The 12,074-nt window shown below is 46.9% G+C and overlaps 1 protein-coding gene across 1 annotated transcript in view; it reads left to right on the top strand.

The window, feature by feature from the left end:
• Positions 1 to 12,074, top strand: part of GABBR2 (gamma-aminobutyric acid type B receptor subunit 2) — a 335,814-nt gene that overhangs the window by 239,357 nt on the left and 84,383 nt on the right. Inside the window, exon 8 of the mRNA XM_081067695.1 lies at positions 1,092 to 1,152. Within this exon, the coding sequence (XP_080923821.1) occupies positions 1,092 to 1,152 (61 nt within the window). The remainder of the gene's footprint in view (positions 1 to 1,091; positions 1,153 to 12,074) is intronic.

Genomic DNA, 12,074 nt, shown 5'->3' with positions numbered 1-12,074 from the left:
GACATCAGGGCAGCCACGATAGCACAACTAAAGACACACATGAAAGAGGACTTCCAGAACTGCTTCAGAAAGGGCAAGAATGATGGGATAAGTGTGTTCGAAGAGAGGGGGAGTATTTTGAGGGGGACTGATGGCAATGTGTCTTTTACTGTAATACATTTTTTAAATTTAAACATTCACCGTATTTTATGATCATACCTCATATAAAGGGCCTAACCTCCCTCAGTCTCAGTCTCTTGATCTGTAAAATCAGGATCATTCCCCTTTCCACTCGGGCTTGTCATAAAATTCATTGATATAATGTATGTTAATTTCCTTGCATGGGTGCAGAATTTTAGGCGGAACCTAAACTGGCAAGGAGAGACCACACCCCACCTTTATGTTCCCAGTTTATTTAGCCCAGCATATGGAACCCTGGTATCAGCCAGCAAAGCAGATGTGACAGATGACAGTCTTTAGCCCCTGGGGTTCCTAAAGAGGGGGGCTCAGCTGCCTGTGACACCAGTCAGGTCTCCCTGGCTCAAGAAGCTTAACTTTGTGCTGCCTCATTGCCCAGTTATAATTGAGGCTGACATCACCACCCAGGAAGAACTTACAAAAACATTTTCTGTCCTTAATAAGAAATTCGGACCAACTTCCAGCCCCTCTCTGGTCCCCAAGCCCAACAGCCACAGCAAAGCCACACATCTTTATGGGAGGGACACGGGAGCAGAGTCAGGGCCAGGCTCCATGGGCCTCACCTCTGCTTCTGTCTTTCCAGCACCCTGGAGGACCTTGTCCCAGTGTAACACAGGAAACGTGGTGTTTAATAAATAGCTGTGATGATAATGATGATGTATATCTCGGCTTTAATTCACATGTGTTAGTTCCATTATTGATTCTGTGCTCCTCAAATTAACCAGATAAAGTCACAAGCAGTTTAAAAACAATTAGTTTAATTTTGCATCTGCAATGTAATGGGAGTCTGTTTTTTTCTCCAATATTAATAATTGCATTGTACAATTAATGAATTTCAGTTGAGATCAGTAGTGTCTGGGCTAATATAGCATTTCTCTTTTATTCCTGTTTGTTTGTTGTGCTTCATTTTTTAGGGTCAAGTTGTGTTCCGGAACGGGGAGAGAATGGGGACTATTAAATTTACTCAATTTCAAGGTAGGCTTTTTAATGCTTATTCTTTCTAGTTGATGAATTCTATATTCAAGGATGTTGTGTTTATGCAATAAAATATATCAAAAGAAATGAAAATATGATGTTCCAGATAAGACTAAACAGAGTCAATAGAAAACACTTCTCTGTGCAAACATTAATTTCAACCTATTTAAAATATCTTTTCTCAATTGCATTACTTCTCAGGCCTGTTCAGTCTTCCCACGTGACTCTGAGAGGCTCATGAAGGTGTGGGGATATGTGGACGTGGACAGTTCTAATATTCTGAGAAAGCTTGCATTGTTTTAGTTTTTGATTATAGAAATTTTCAAACAGTCTCTAAAATGAGAGAATAGCATAGTGAACCCATCTACCCATCACCCCGCTTCAACCATTATTAACACTTTGCTAGTCTTGTTTTATCTTGACTTATCCTTCCACCCCCCCTTTTTTTTTGCTCCAATATGTTAAAGCAGCTCCCAGACATTATCTCATTTCAATCTATAAAAATAGCAGTATGCATTTCTACTAGATAAGGAGTTTTGAAACATAACCACAATACTATTATCATCACACCTAAAATAGTTAACAACAATTCTTAATATCCTTTCATTCCCAGTCTTATGTTGATCCTCCGATTATCTCAAAAATGTCTCTCCAGTTGCTTTGTTGGAAAATCCACACAAGGTCCACTCTTTGCATTTGGTTAATGTGTCTCTATAATTTCTTTTAACCTGTAATCACCCCCCACACACTACTTACAGGTCCTTTATCGTTTTTGTTTTTTTGTAAGAAACCAGATCATTTGTTGGATTTTTCTGCTATGAGAGTTGGAAGGGGCCTCAAAAATCATCCATGCCAAGTTTCTCATGTGATAAGAAGGAAATAGAGGCCCAGAAAGGGGCAGGTTCTTGTCAGAGCCCACAGGGCATCCGTGAGGAGCAGGGCTGGGCATTCCTCTAGGCCAGGGGTGTCCAAACTTTTTTCAACGTTTTTCACCAAGGGCCGTATGCGGTAAAATACACAAACAGCTGGGCCACTCACTCCAGCTGAAGTACATATTCCCTCACCTGGTTTATTTAAGTAATCTAAATATATTTTTGGAATTTGCTGCAGGCCAATTAAAAATGGATTGCGGGCTGCAGTTGGCCCGCGGTCCGCTGTTTGGACACCCCTGCTCTAGACAGACACCTCCGTTTAGCTCAGTGTAGTCATTAACAGGGCTGTTAGCCAGAACCACCAGACAGTGTTTTTCAGCATCTGCATGTTTCTGGAAGTCATGCCTTCTGTGTCAACTTACTTTGAGCAGATCCCAAAGTCATCCAGGGGAAAGCGAAAAATGAAATTGAGTTACTCAGATCCATTCAGACAAATCCCCACTGGATTCAGACCAGTCAGGAGAGGTGTTCTTGGGTCCTATTGCTCCGTAATGCAGTCTTGCAGATTTACCCATTTGTCTTCTCGTGGCAGGTAATTGAAATGCATGTCAGCTCTCTGACATGCACAAAAGATGTAATTTTAGGCAAATGTAATTATTTTCCCATTTGTTAAGGCTTACTTCTTCATTGGTTGAACAAAGTAAGCATCTTGGCAAAGATACTTTTTTTTTTTTTGAGCGATTGCAACTAAATTCCCTTGTCACATTTCCAGTGCTCAAATTATATCATTCCAGGGTAATATTTTGTAAAATATTGATTGGCTGATCACAGCTCCAAGTGCATGCCAACATTATTGCTTTTTCCCCCAATGTTAGGATTAGACACCAACTCCAATTTACCAGCACTTATAAGGAAAGCAGTGTAGCAAACAGTAGTTCAGAGGTGGGTTTGACTCATCTGAGCTCAGGCTGCAGTAGAACATCAGGCAAGGGAACTGCCTCAGCGAGCCTTGATGTCCTCATCTGTCAAATAAAAACATAATCCTACCTACCTTAAGATGTGGGAAGAGCTAGATGAGATCACACAGACAAATATGTGCATACATTTCTTGCTCAGCAAGTAGTAGCAATTATGATTAGCACTTTGTTGAAAATTATGACATTTTACTGGGGCAAATCCAGATTTGCTTGGTGTGTTGACACACACCACCCCCCAGGTACCTTTTTGTCTGCCTCCTACCACTGTAGCTCTTCCCCACACCTAATGATATGTACGATGTCAGATGGGGTAGGGCCTTAGAGATGATCTCATCCCACTACTTTATGGGATAAATGGGGAAACTGAAGCCCGGGTAAGGGCAATATTCCCGCCTTGGACACACAGCTGGTTAATGGCTAACCTATGCGGCTTACCTAGGCCTGAGTGCTCTCCCTTCACTATATATGTGTCCAGCTTTTATTGACTGTCAGAGCTGGGCCTGGGAGATGCTCCTGTTTCTGTGTTTTTAAAACAGACATTGATCCTGTTGACAGAGGGATGCTTGGGTCATGTTCACATCAACACACTAGTTAGTTATCAAATTCATAGGGTCTCAGAGGTGCCTTGTCTGCCAGGATGGAGGGGCATTGAATTATTAAATAGGCTGTTCAAGACAGAAGGGCTCCTGGTGATCATCTCATTCCACAGAGGGCAAACTGAGGCCCAGCAGGAGAACAGACATGCTTGGGTGAGCACAGACTCACTGTGGGACAGTGAGTTTATTCCTTCTCTGGGCTCTTGCTCCCGCTCCAAGGGGGGCTGGTCCAGACTCTATCTTCTGGGACCTTCCGGGAATTTACCCAGAGGGTGAGCCTACCCCTAACCCTGGGAGAGTAGGTGAGGCAGTCCTGGAGAGTAGGTGTGGTAGAGGCCGTCCTCATACCATTGACCTTGCAAAAGGCTTCTAAATGGAGTCAACATGTTCGTTTTCTGCCATTCTCTGTCTCTCCCCCTCACTCTTTTCCTCCCTCGCCTCCTTCCCTTTTATTTAGAGGGGACAGTGGACAGCAGGGTTCATGAGAGAGCTGATTCACAAACAGCCAGCCCCAGCAGTGGGGGTTCCCATTGCAAGGTCTGCTCCTGAGCAAGTCGCTTCATCTCCCCGAGCCTCAGTCTTCTCCTCTGGACAATGGGATGGCAGTAATGCCAGCCCTGCCTGCCTCCTTGGGCTGCTTTAAGGATCAAATGTGTTTTCCCTCTATAAACTCTCTAGTGCCAGAAAACTAGTCACTTTGCAAGCTAGCCTGCTGCCTGGCTCCTGCCTAGCTCTTGGTAAATGTTTACTGAATCGGTTAGGGATATGACTTGTGGACATTTAAGAACATCTTCAATTACTTCGTGGTTTCCCACGACTTAAGTGGAGGCAGAATGTCCAGTAAACAGCAGTTAGCCTTGGCAACAGAAATGTGAACTGAAGCTAATTCACAATGGTGGCCATTGTTTTTTCAGGCTGGAGAAACTATCTTTTTTACAAACTTGGGAGTGCTGGGTAAACAGAATTATGCTAAAATAATGTGCTAAGGGTAGCTCCATGACCCCTCCTGAGACTGAGGCATTTTGAATCCAGAGAGGGTTTCAGAGCCCAAAGAACGATCTTCTTCACCCCCAGTTTCCCTCCATTTGCTCCATTTCTGAGGGTTCCCAGAGCCCTTAGCTCCGCCCATCAGGGCAGTCCTGGAGAGTAGGTGTGGTAGAGGCCGTTGGTGGCCCACCCGTAGCCTCCGAGCATCTGCGGTTCAGGGCAAGCATCTTGTTAAGAGCACCTGCATCTCTCACCCTGTGCAAGTAGCAGGTTAAATGTCCAGGGAGTTAAGGCTTCCAGGGGCAGCCCTGAGCCAGGGATAAATGAGAAGTAGAGGATAAATCCCCCAGCATCCTTTCCCCTTGGGTAGAAATTTTCAAGAACTCCACGATATGTCCTACTCTGTCCCCAGATGTCAGCTGAGGACTGACAGCTGCTCATTAATGCACCTTGTACTGGCTCCCTTCCTTTTCCTGTCTCACCTCCCTACACCCCTACCAGTGTATCCTAGGATCACATCCCAAATAAAGTATGTGCGTGCTTACCCTTGTTTCAGGCACTGTTCTGAGGGCGCTCCCCATGGCGGTAGGTAAGCAGGTATTAGCATCCCGTTGGCCACACACCTTGGGGATAGAGGGCATCAGCTTTCAATTCCAAGTTCCGAGCACCTCCCCCATGCCATCGCAGACTTCCACTGAAACCACATGAGATGAGGATGAATGCTAGGGGATTGGCTTTTTTTTCCCCCTTAAGAGAAGAAAGAACCCATGTTACTGCCAAAGTCTAAACATGGCTCAGAATTTGCAGCAGGGAAGGAAGTTGAGTGACGCCATGATTAGAGCCTTGTTTATGCTGTTCTTCGCGAAATCTCAGCATCTGTGCTCTAACTTGTCGTCCCTGCCTTCATTAGGCCTGTTTGTAAGAATCTCAGTGAATGATGATGTGCTTGAATTTCACGCTGTTTCTGTGCAACGTAAAGGACTCAGACTTTGGAGTTTTATATTTCAGCAGCTGATTTGAAGGGATGGGGTCTTCCATCACCCTAACAACATAATGGGCATTCAGAAAGTACCTAGTGAAATGTAGGCTTGTCTTCCCCATTTGCAGACATTAGCTACCATTTGGTCTTCAGGGTAACAGATATGGTTCTATGCAGTGCAAATTCCCTAAGCATCTGCCAGGCACTTTACCATGTCCTCTGGGGGAAGCCAAGTTGAATAGAAATGGTCCCCACCACGAGCACCACCCTCACCCCTCCCTAAAGGGCTTTCATAATCTCTCTGGCTGAGTGCCAGTGCCTATGAAAGCAGGAAGAGAATTTCCCAGAACCTACTAGAAAACTTGCGGAGCAGGTTTGACCCTAGTGTGAGACTCCTAAGGCTGATTTTTAGTATCTTTTTCCTCTGTCAAGGCCTGTGTTGTAGCTTTCTTCACCAAGCTGTGGGTCTGGGAAGGCCAGTTTGTCAGCTGCCACTGAATTTGAGTGGAGACTTGTCCACCAGCTGGGCAAGGATGTGAGTCAGGAGGAATGGAAGGACACATGTGAGTGTGGGTTCTTTCAGGCTAAGAGCCTGACCGTGACCTTGACACCTCCTAGCCCTCAAAATCCAGGCCTACATTTCAGGGAGCACAAGATGGCTTGGAAGGCAGCATTATTTCGCAGGCCTTGTGTCTCATTGAGCCTTAGATTCTCTATGATGAAGGGATCCCTGACTCTCCTTTATAGCATTACCCTCTGCTTAGATGCCTCCAGTGATGGGGAACTCATCTACTATCATGTGGAAAGTATATGAGCTTTGAAGCAGGCATGTCTAATAGTTACTAGCTTGGTACTGTGGCTTAATTTCTCTGAGCCATCATTTCAGCATTTATTTGAAAATAATTAAAAAAAAAAAAAAAGATGATCGTTTCCCTTGCCTTGAGAGTGATGGTGAGAATTTAATGTCATGAGGCTATGAATGTTCCTGTCTTGGTGACTGTCACAGAGAAAGTCCATGGCAACTATTGGCTTCCTTCTCCTCTCCTGAGCCCTCTTGACAATGACCCCAGATTTAACCCCGTCCAGAATCTCTTGAGAAAAGTACAATCTTTCTTCCTTAGGACACACTTCACACTCCATACGATGTTATCATTGGTCCATGAAAGCCCCGCTTGTTCATTTGTTTATACTCTTATTTCCCTCATTTATATTTTACTCCTTCCCATGAAAGGCAGATGTTCTAAGTGTTTAATGCATATGTGTGTACATGCCCTTGCAAAATGTGTGTTGCTGTTTTTCGTGTGTATATTTTGAATTTACGTCAATGCAACTGGATTATATATCTCTTCTGTTTCTGTTTCTTTTTCACTCAGCACTTTGTTTTGTAAGATGCCTCCATGTTCCTGTGTGTCCACCTAGACCGTGGCTTTCACTGCTCACTCCATGGGGCGCACCCACCCTGCACCCATCCCCTTTCCCAGTGACACACACCCAGGTCACCTCAACTCCCTGCCTCCACCAATAATGAGGCTCCTTGCACAGGTCCCCTTAAGAACCCAACTGGGCATTTATTTAGTACAAATGCCCAGGAGCAAACTTGTTGGGTCGGAAGGTGTGTGAATGCAATGTGCCTACCATCTGCCAGATGGCTCTTTCAACGTGCCTGCCTGTCTGTACTCCCACCCGCGTGAGGATTTCTGTGTCCCCACCTCCCACCAACACTCAGTGTTCCCAACACACTCATCTCTCATTGTTTGCCAATCTAAAGGTATAAACTAATATATTGTGGTTTTAAATATCATTTCTCTGATTACTAAAAAGTTGGGGCATTTCTTCTGTGCTTGTTAGACATTTGTTAATTGTCTGTTCTGATCCTTTGACCCCATTTATTTTGAGGGTACTATCTTTTTCTTAGGGGTTTGCAAGAGTTCCTTAATGTAACCTAGATATCAATGCCTTGTTGGGTTTAGGCTCACAAACATCTCCCATTTGATCACTTGTCGTAAACTTAAGTCCTTGTTGAACAGAAGTTTTTAATTTTGAGGTGGTTAAATTCTTTTGGGGGAGTTAAGGGAGAGGTCCTATGGTTTGGGCTTTTGAAGTTTCTCAATAGTCATTTCCTGGCATCTGCATGCCAGGTGCTGGCTGGGCACAGTGTGTGCTGAGATGGGTAAGACGCAGCCCCTTTTCTCAGGGAGCCCCGGGTCTAGTGGGGAGCAGACACAGGACCCCGACTGCATGTGATATGTGAGAAAGGCATTCAGAGAAGGGACGTTTGGCTCCACTTGGCAGATTCTAGGAAGGCTAGAAGATGCCACCTGGGAGAGATGGCATCCAAGATGAATTCTGAAGGACCAGTGGGAATTAGCCAAGGAGAAGAGAAAAAAATTTGTTCTAGGTGCAAATAACCTATTGTGTTTGTATGTGCCTTCATTCCATCAGGTATTAGCTTCTGCCCCTAGGCCAGTTCGAGTAAGTCCATGGACAAAGCTATCCTTGGCAGGGTTATACTCACAGCATTTGGACAGTGTCCACCCAGCCTGTTAAAAATCTCAAAACAAAGGTCAATGGAGTTGAATTTATTAAACACGTAGCAGTGGCATATTCTTTGTAAAGGCAGAAACAAGTGTGTGTGAGGATTCAGGGCAAGGAAGCACAAGTCTGTCTTGCTCAGTGCTGCTGAGGGGTGCGGCTTCGATCTGCTCCTACCCCAGTGAGAGGAGAAAGACCCGGTCCATAGTGACCATATGGGGGGCAGAGGGGGTGGGAGGGAACAATCACTCCCTGAGGAATGGCTGGCCCTCCTGGAGAAGAGCAGGACCAAGGCCCAAAATCACCATGTTCCCATCTCTGAGGAACCACCAGGAGCAGAATCGATGCAGCCTTCAGGCTGAGCCAGGACCTGAGAGGGGAAGCCTCATGCAACAGCTTTTAGCTTAGAATGAGAAAGACCCTTCAAAGCAGTTGCAGGATCGTCAAACAGAGTTGGAGGCCATGGAGATGTCCTTGTCCTGTCCATTTGTGTTAGCGAGACCCAGCCAGGGGATGGGACCTCCCCAAGATTCCTCACGGAGGTGATGGCAAAGCCAAGTCTGGCTCCAAGTGTCCCGTCTCCCTGTCAGAGCCCTTTATGCCCCCTGAGCTTGGGATTTTGTTAGGGGTCCTAGAATGGAGGAAGCTTATAGCATCTTTGATTTTCACTGAGCCAAGATCATCCTTTGTTTTACACCGCAAAGTATATGTTGAGTTTGTACATTTGCAGCAACAATTAAACGTTAAAGGACTCATATACCTCTTCAGTTCAGATCTAGAGCCAATTGAGGATGGATGGCCATTTGGGGTGAAGGGAGTAGAGTCCCTGAGGCAGACTGTGGGGACCCAGCTAAAGCAGGAGGCTGGCATCTCTGCAGCTGATTCTGACACCAGAGTTGAGATGCAGGAAGGAGGCAGAATCACTCTGTGACTGAAGCTATTTGCCATCCATCCCGTGGACACTCTCAAGCTCACGGCCAGTGAATATTTTCAGACTGGACTTTTTTTGGCAGCCTAATTTTCACCAATAGGACCTATTTTCTTTATATATCATCCAGATCCAAAATTTTAAATAAAGAATGCACTTTTTAAAGAGAACAATTTTATTTTATTTATTTATTTTTTGCCCCACAGCAAAGAACCAGTATTATTCTGCAGGAAAGGGGCTCTTTGTTTCACAGTATTTTTAGCCTCTGAGAATAGAAAGTGTCAGGGTTAAAGGGCCCTCAGTGTAATCCAGCGGTTCTCAACCCTAGCTATGCATTAGGGTCTGCTTAGGGAACTTTGAAAAACACCGCCACCCAGGATCCATCCCGCAATCCCTCAGGGGTTCCAATACAACGGGTCCATGTTGAGACCAATCATCTGTATTTTCTAAACATTTCCCAGGTGACTCTAATGCCTGGCCAGGGTTGAGAACCACAGGAACCCCTGCAGTGCAGTTTGCAGGTGGAGAAACTGAAGCCCCGAGAAAGGTAGTGGTCTGTCCAGAATCACACAGTGAGCCAGGGCTTGGGGAGCAGGGCTGCCAGCCCGTGGCCGACCCCATGCTGCAGCCCCTCTCCCTCTGTTCAATTCCCCCACCTCCCGACCTCCCTAGGAATCCCTCTAAACTGTCCACAAATCCCCTGGCCCACAGTCTGCAAGGCTGGCCTGTAGCCAAGTGAGTGGTTAGCATAGTTTGCACAATGGAGTTCCCAACGGACCCAAGAGTCAAAAGTTAAACGTGCCAGGTGCCTGTCATGGTCCCTCCAGGTGGGCTGTGGGTAAGTGGAAGAGCACATGGTCACCATCCTTCCACCTGCAGACCCAGGAAGGGCCCTGTGCAGGGTGCAGGAGACGAAACTCTATGCTGCCCAGGATATCAGAAGCAAGACTTCAGGTTCCACTTAGAAACCAACTCGCTGGCAGGAATCAGGCCTGCGTACACCTGGGACATTGTTCCAACACGAGGGCTGTCACCCAGGGCTCTGAGCCCACAGCAGCTGGGGTGCTGGGAGGCAAGGAACAGTACTGAGGGAAGGCTTCCTAGAACGGGGGGTTGGGTTTGGACATGTTGGTTTGGTAGAGGGAAGGGAAAGCCGCCTTCCAAGCAGAGGGACCATTGTGGGGAAAGACGGCAGTAAGAAAACACAGGGAGTGTTTGGGGACCTAGCAAATCGCTCGCAGTTACTTTTATCATGACTCAAATAACTACAATTTATTGAACACTTACTGTGAGTTAGGCCCCAAGCCAGAAATTGCCTGTATTCTCCTCTCTAATTCTCATAGCCACTCTGAAAGTTCCCATTTTATACGTATGGCCACCTGCTCACAAGGTGCAGACTGCAAGGGAAATACTGTCTGCAAATGGAAATAATTTTTACCGCCCTGGTAGGGCTGAGTAAGGCTGTAGTCACTAAACTACAAGGTCAGAGTTTATGAATGTTTTCTGAATCTTTATATCTCTAGCCTCCGGCACAGATGTCCAAGGCCACCTTGGTCAAGGACGAGGAAATTACCTAACCTTCCACCTCCTAAACTGCTGTTTTTGAGGGGTTCTCCATTATGAAATACCTCAGGCTAGGCCTGGCATGCAGTACGCGCTCAGTACATGTGAGCTGAATGACTGGAGCCCCTGCTCAGAATGGCTGGTGAAAGTGCTCTGAATTCAGAACTAGGGGACCCAAGTTCAGGCGCCCCCTTCTGTCATTGCCCAGCACGTGGCTCTGAGCATGCACTTATCCTGTGTGAGACTCTTCCCTCATCTGTAGACCAGGGTGAATTATGCCCTATTCATGGTTTGCCATGTGCGTTAAATGCAGGAAGGTGTGCAGTGCCTGCGAGCCTCCAAAACTGCCCCCAGGGAGAGATTATGGTGATTACGGTCATGGTGGGAAGCTGAGTATTATTTTGGTGCCATGGGATATACAGCAGGGCATCGTGTGTTAGTCAGAGGGGTGGGCTGTGAGGCTGGGAGCATGGAGGGGGGGCGGCCACACCACTTCCCGGCTCCTGATGATTTGTTACGATCAGCCTGCATATTTCATGTGCTGCCTACCCACGCCAAATAAATAAATCAGGGCCTTCTCTTTTGAGGGGCAGGAGCTGATTGGGGCTAAGACTTCAAAAGGCCAGGACAGGGATGCTGGAGCTCCCAGCAGGGTCTGCTAATGTGACATTTAGGAACTGGGTGACCCAAGCAAGCGACAGCCGCCTGCACAGTGTGACGCCCCGCCCAAATGGCGGGGAGACCTTTGCTGGAGAAGGAAGTGACTTTTACAGCCCTGTTTTCCACCCCATCGTCAAAGGAATACGGGCAGAAGTGTGGCCAGCCTCTGGGATTCCCTGTTCTGTTTCCTGAATGTTTATAAGGAACCACTAGTGGACCTGCCTTTCTACAAAGCCCAAGCCCCAGCAGGCAGTTCCTCTGGGTGCACGCTTGGAATTCCTGATGCCATCGCTTTATTACCTCAGGGCATTTTGAGGACCAGGGTCTGCAGCTCTGGGAACCTGCCGGCCCTGCAGGTGGGCAGATGGGCCCACTCTTCTCTGCAGTTAATACACTCAGGAAGCACAGGTGGCCCATGGGATGGTCAGCTCAGCACAAAACTGTCCCCTCTCAGGGATCCCACAAGGCTCCGTTTCAGGGAAGAGCATGGACTATGGGAATCGTCCTAGATTTGAACCTGGATTCTGCTCTTAGTATCAGTGGGGCCTTGGGCAAAGCCACCACATGCCTGAGCTTCAGTTTCCTCATTTGTAAAGTGGGACTAAAAATACCTCTTCTACTCAACAGCGAGAACTGAACAAAGAAAGTCACATCCAATTCCCAGCACAGATCCAGGCACACTGTGGGGCTCGGTGAATCCCCTCGGCTCCTGTCTGTCCCCTGCCAACCCTGTCTCCCGGCTCTGCCATGGGGGCTCTGCTCGCCAAGCCCACACTCCTTCCCTTTGGTCCTCCACCTCTACCCCCACCTTCCCCTGGATCTGCTTTA

This window comes from Rhinolophus hipposideros, assembly GCF_964194185.1.
Source record: "Rhinolophus hipposideros genome assembly, chromosome: 11".
Classification (NCBI taxonomy): Eukaryota; Metazoa; Chordata; class Mammalia; order Chiroptera; family Rhinolophidae; genus Rhinolophus; species Rhinolophus hipposideros.
Note: the sequence above shows the minus strand (reverse complement) of the source record. Positions and strands in the feature narration are given on the sequence as shown.